Source organism: Pseudozyma flocculosa (assembly GCF_000417875.1).
Source record: "Pseudozyma flocculosa PF-1 unplaced genomic scaffold scaffold00021, whole genome shotgun sequence".
Lineage (NCBI taxonomy): Eukaryota > Fungi > Basidiomycota > Ustilaginomycetes > Ustilaginales > Ustilaginaceae > Pseudozyma > Pseudozyma flocculosa.
The window spans coordinates 581,978-585,524 of NW_006920889.1; the positions used below are offsets into that span (position 1 = coordinate 581,978).

At 66.4% G+C, this 3,547-nt stretch overlaps 2 protein-coding genes across 2 annotated transcripts; both read left to right on the plus strand.

Annotated features, from left to right (window-relative positions):
* Positions 1-10: 10 nt before the first annotated feature.
* On the plus strand, positions 11-1,217 carry PFL1_05789 (uncharacterized protein; the record flags this gene model as incomplete). Its single annotated transcript, XM_007883323.1, has 4 exons — positions 11-63; positions 181-230; positions 432-886; positions 1,095-1,217. The coding sequence occupies 4 exons, from the start codon at positions 11-13 to the stop codon at positions 1,215-1,217; spliced, it is 681 nt and encodes a 226-aa protein (XP_007881514.1).
* A 1,132-nt stretch (positions 1,218-2,349) lies between these two features.
* Positions 2,350-3,119, plus strand: PFL1_05790 (uncharacterized protein; the record flags this gene model as incomplete). Its single annotated transcript, XM_007883324.1, has 3 exons — positions 2,350-2,844; positions 2,933-2,996; positions 3,076-3,119. 3 exons carry the CDS (start codon positions 2,350-2,352, stop codon positions 3,117-3,119), a joined length of 603 nt encoding a protein of 200 aa, XP_007881515.1.
* Positions 3,120-3,547: the final 428 nt, after the last annotated feature.

Genomic DNA, 3,547 nt, shown 5'->3' on the forward strand with positions numbered 1-3,547 from the left:
GGTGGGCGGCATGCCCAGCTTCGGTGGTCTCGGAGGCGGTTCCAGCGGCGGCGGCGCCTCGTGGTCGGTTCCTCCGATGCGAGGCGGCGGCCGCCCGGCGGTGGTCCGCTGCCGGTGGCGGCTCTGGTGGGGCTACAGGCACCGGTGGCGCAGCGGGTGGTGCTGCCCTGGTGGTGGTAGCGCCGCCGGCGGTGCTGGTGCTCCCACGGGCGCCGCATGCAACAGCTACAGTGAGTCTACCCGTCCAGACAGAGCGCGTCCTTCAACGTCACGCCCGACTCCCCATCCCTCTCCGACGCGGACCCCTCTCATCCCTGCCCCCTCCCCGGCCCAACCGTTGACCAACGCTCTGCCACCTCTCCCCCCAACCCGCCCACCTTCACACCGTCTCCTCCGCCCCCTTCTGCCTCTGCCTCCGACCCCGGCTGCAGCCATCATCACGACGCGCGGTACGGGCGAGATGCAAGGCCCCTCTGCGGGCTTCCGCACCATGAACTCGCAGATCACGTCGGCCGTGCCCGGCGGAAAGCTGTACAACACCATGTACGCCGCCGGATTCGACCAGAACTCGGCGCAGGGCACGCAGGATATCGTCAACAACGTGACCAACACCATCCGCCAGAACCCCAACGAGTGCTTCATCCTCCAGGGCTACTCGCAGGGCGCCGCCGCCACGACCAACGCCCTCGCCAAGATCACGGGCGCAGGCTTTGACGCCGTCAAAGGGGTCGTGATGGTGGGAAATCCCCTCCACCGCAAAGGCCTCGCCTGCAACGTCGATGACAAGGGAGGTACCTCGACGATGAACGTGCAAGGAATGATGGCCATGATGGGCGGTGGTGTCCCCCAGAACTGGGTCTCGAAGACGTTGGATATCTGCGCCTACGTGAGTCTTGCCGCATCGCCAAGTGCCCCGTGGAAGGCTGCACATGGCACGACAGACGGCACAAGGAGATTGCTATCGATTCGAGATGCGAATGACGGAAGAGATGTGCTGACACCGCCATCCCGCCGTGACGATATCCACCTCGACGCGTCTCGCTCTTTTCCTTCCCGCCCTCGTCTGCGCCTCTGCACCTCCGTGTGGACGACAGGGCGACGGCGTGTGCGACACCTCGCACGGTATGGGCATCAACGCCGCGCACATGTCGTACGGCGGCAGCCAGACGGTGCAAGCGATGGGCCTCAAGTTTATGCAGAAGCAGCTGGGCCACTGAGCGCCCTGGCGGCGCGCGGCGTGAGCCGGCTTGCCAGGGCTGCCGGCTTTGGCCCTCATCTCTGCGGCACGGCGCGGCGCGGCGCGGCGCCAACCGACTGGACCGGACCGACGTCGATGCGATCGTTCACTGCGATCCATCTGTTGCTGTCGGTCGCCTCTGGTCGGTTGCGCCCGGATACACGGCGGTGCCCGCCCTCTCCCACTCGCTCACCTCGCCTCGTTTCGCCTCGTCTCTATCTCGTCTCGTCTCACCTGGCCCCAGTGTCACCCCTGGGCCAACTTCACTCTGCAGCTGCGCCGCGGTTGCCGTGGTCCCATCTCGTTCGCTCCCTTGCGCGCTCCTCCCGCCTCTCCGATCCATCCCTTGCTGCTCCAGCCACGCAGCACGGGTGAACCACGTCCCTCCTTTCTCCTCCCCCTCGATCTGTCTATGCGTCGATGCCCTCGATGGCAGGCCGTCTGAGCGGGCCGATGCAGGCAGACCAAGGCGAGGCGCCGTCGCGGTCGCCCCGTCGCACCGCACCGCACCGCACCATCCTTTGACCGAATGCGAATGTAGCACTACACCCGACCCTCCCTCTTTGTCGTTGATCGTTGATCGAACTCTTTCTCGTTGATCGTTGATCGAGCCCAGAGCTGTCCTTGACCCTTGTTCTTGTCCCGGTCTGAACGCATCCACCAGGCGCGGTGAGCCATGGCATCCTTGGTCGTTGTGATGCGCGCGTGCTGGTGGCCACGGCCGTGGTGGCGTCTGTTGCGGGTCTGTTTTTGCCTGCGGGGGCTGTCGATGTCGCGCCAGCCAGGCCCCGCTGGCTGCTGCTGCTGGCTGCAGGGTTCAGCGCCCGTCTCGGGGAAAAGGCAGGGAGCGAGACAGGGGCCTGGCCTGTCGCCCACGTACGCCCTTCCAGGCCCTCGTGCCAGCGCGCGGGCGAAAAGGCCGTGTGTTGGTCTTGCAGTTGCTCCACATTTCACCTCCTCGCACTCGACCACCACCACCGCCGCCATCGACTCTTCCGCAGCCCCTCCGCGCCGCCACCGCGCCGTCACCACATCCGTCACCCGCTAGCTCGTCTGTCCGCCTCTCTGTCTCTTCGCCTCTCGCCTCCCCGCCACCCCGCCACCCCGCCGCCATGTCGGGACCATCGACGCTGCTCAACCCGGCGGCACGCTCCAATGCCGTGTCGCAGCTGCGCGCCACGTCGGCACTCAAGGGCAACCACCCGCGCCAGTCGTCGTCGTCGGGCGTGTACAACACCTTCTCGCCCAAGCAGATCCAGGGCTTCAAGGAGGCCTTTAACATGATCGACCAGGACGGCGACGGCCTCATCTCGCGCGCCGACCTCGCAGGCATGCTCCAGAACCTCGGCCAGGAGCCCAAACCCTCCACCCTCGACGCCCACTTTGCCTCGGCCGGCTCCTCGTCGTCGTCGTCGGGCAGTGCCAGCGCCACGATCAACTTTACCCAGTTCCTCACCATGTTCGGCGAGCACCTCGCCGAGCTCGACGAGGCCTCGACCCTCGTCGACGCTTTCGAGTGCTTTGACGAGCGCGACCAGGGCGTCATTGATGCCGGAGAGATCCGATACTGGCTCAGCGAGGTCGGCGACCGCATGACTGAACAGGAGGTGAGCAGGGGCCTCGCCTACTGATCGCGATCCTTCCCGCATCGTCCACTCACCCTCACCCTCGCCCTCACCGACTGCCCCCCCCCAGATCGACCGCCTCCTCTCGGGCCCCTTTACTGACCGATCCGGCAAAAACTTTGACTACAAGGCCTGTACGTTGCGCCTGCCCTGCCTGCGCCGAGTGTCGACCTGTCCCTGCCGCTGACCGTCAGTCTTGCCCTGCTGCCGCAGTCGTCGAGGCCATCAAGATGTCGGAACCTGCCGAGCTGGAATGACGGCACGACGGCGTCGGACCCCATATCGCTCATGACGTGCACGCCCCGCCGTCGAGCCAGGTCGGAACATGCCCGCCCCGGCCCGCTGTATCTATACCCTCCCCCGACCAGGAACAATCTCCCAGCCTCTGTCAAATCCCCCGCAGGGACGCGTGCATCGATCGCCAGGTGACAGGTTGCCAGCGACGGCGGGAACGTGATGAGATGAACCGGGCGCCAGCGAGGTCCGAGTGCAGACGATGTCGGCAGTCGAAGTGGCCATACGGCGGCACAAGCGCGGGGGGGTCGATGTATGGACGAGGCGATGGCGTCGCTCGCCTGGGAGCAGGAGGGGGTCACGAGGTCGATGTCGCGGCGAGCGGCGAGACGAGGCGTCGGGGGCGGTCGAACCTCTACGAGACCGAGAAAGGTGCCCCTGCACAGCTGGC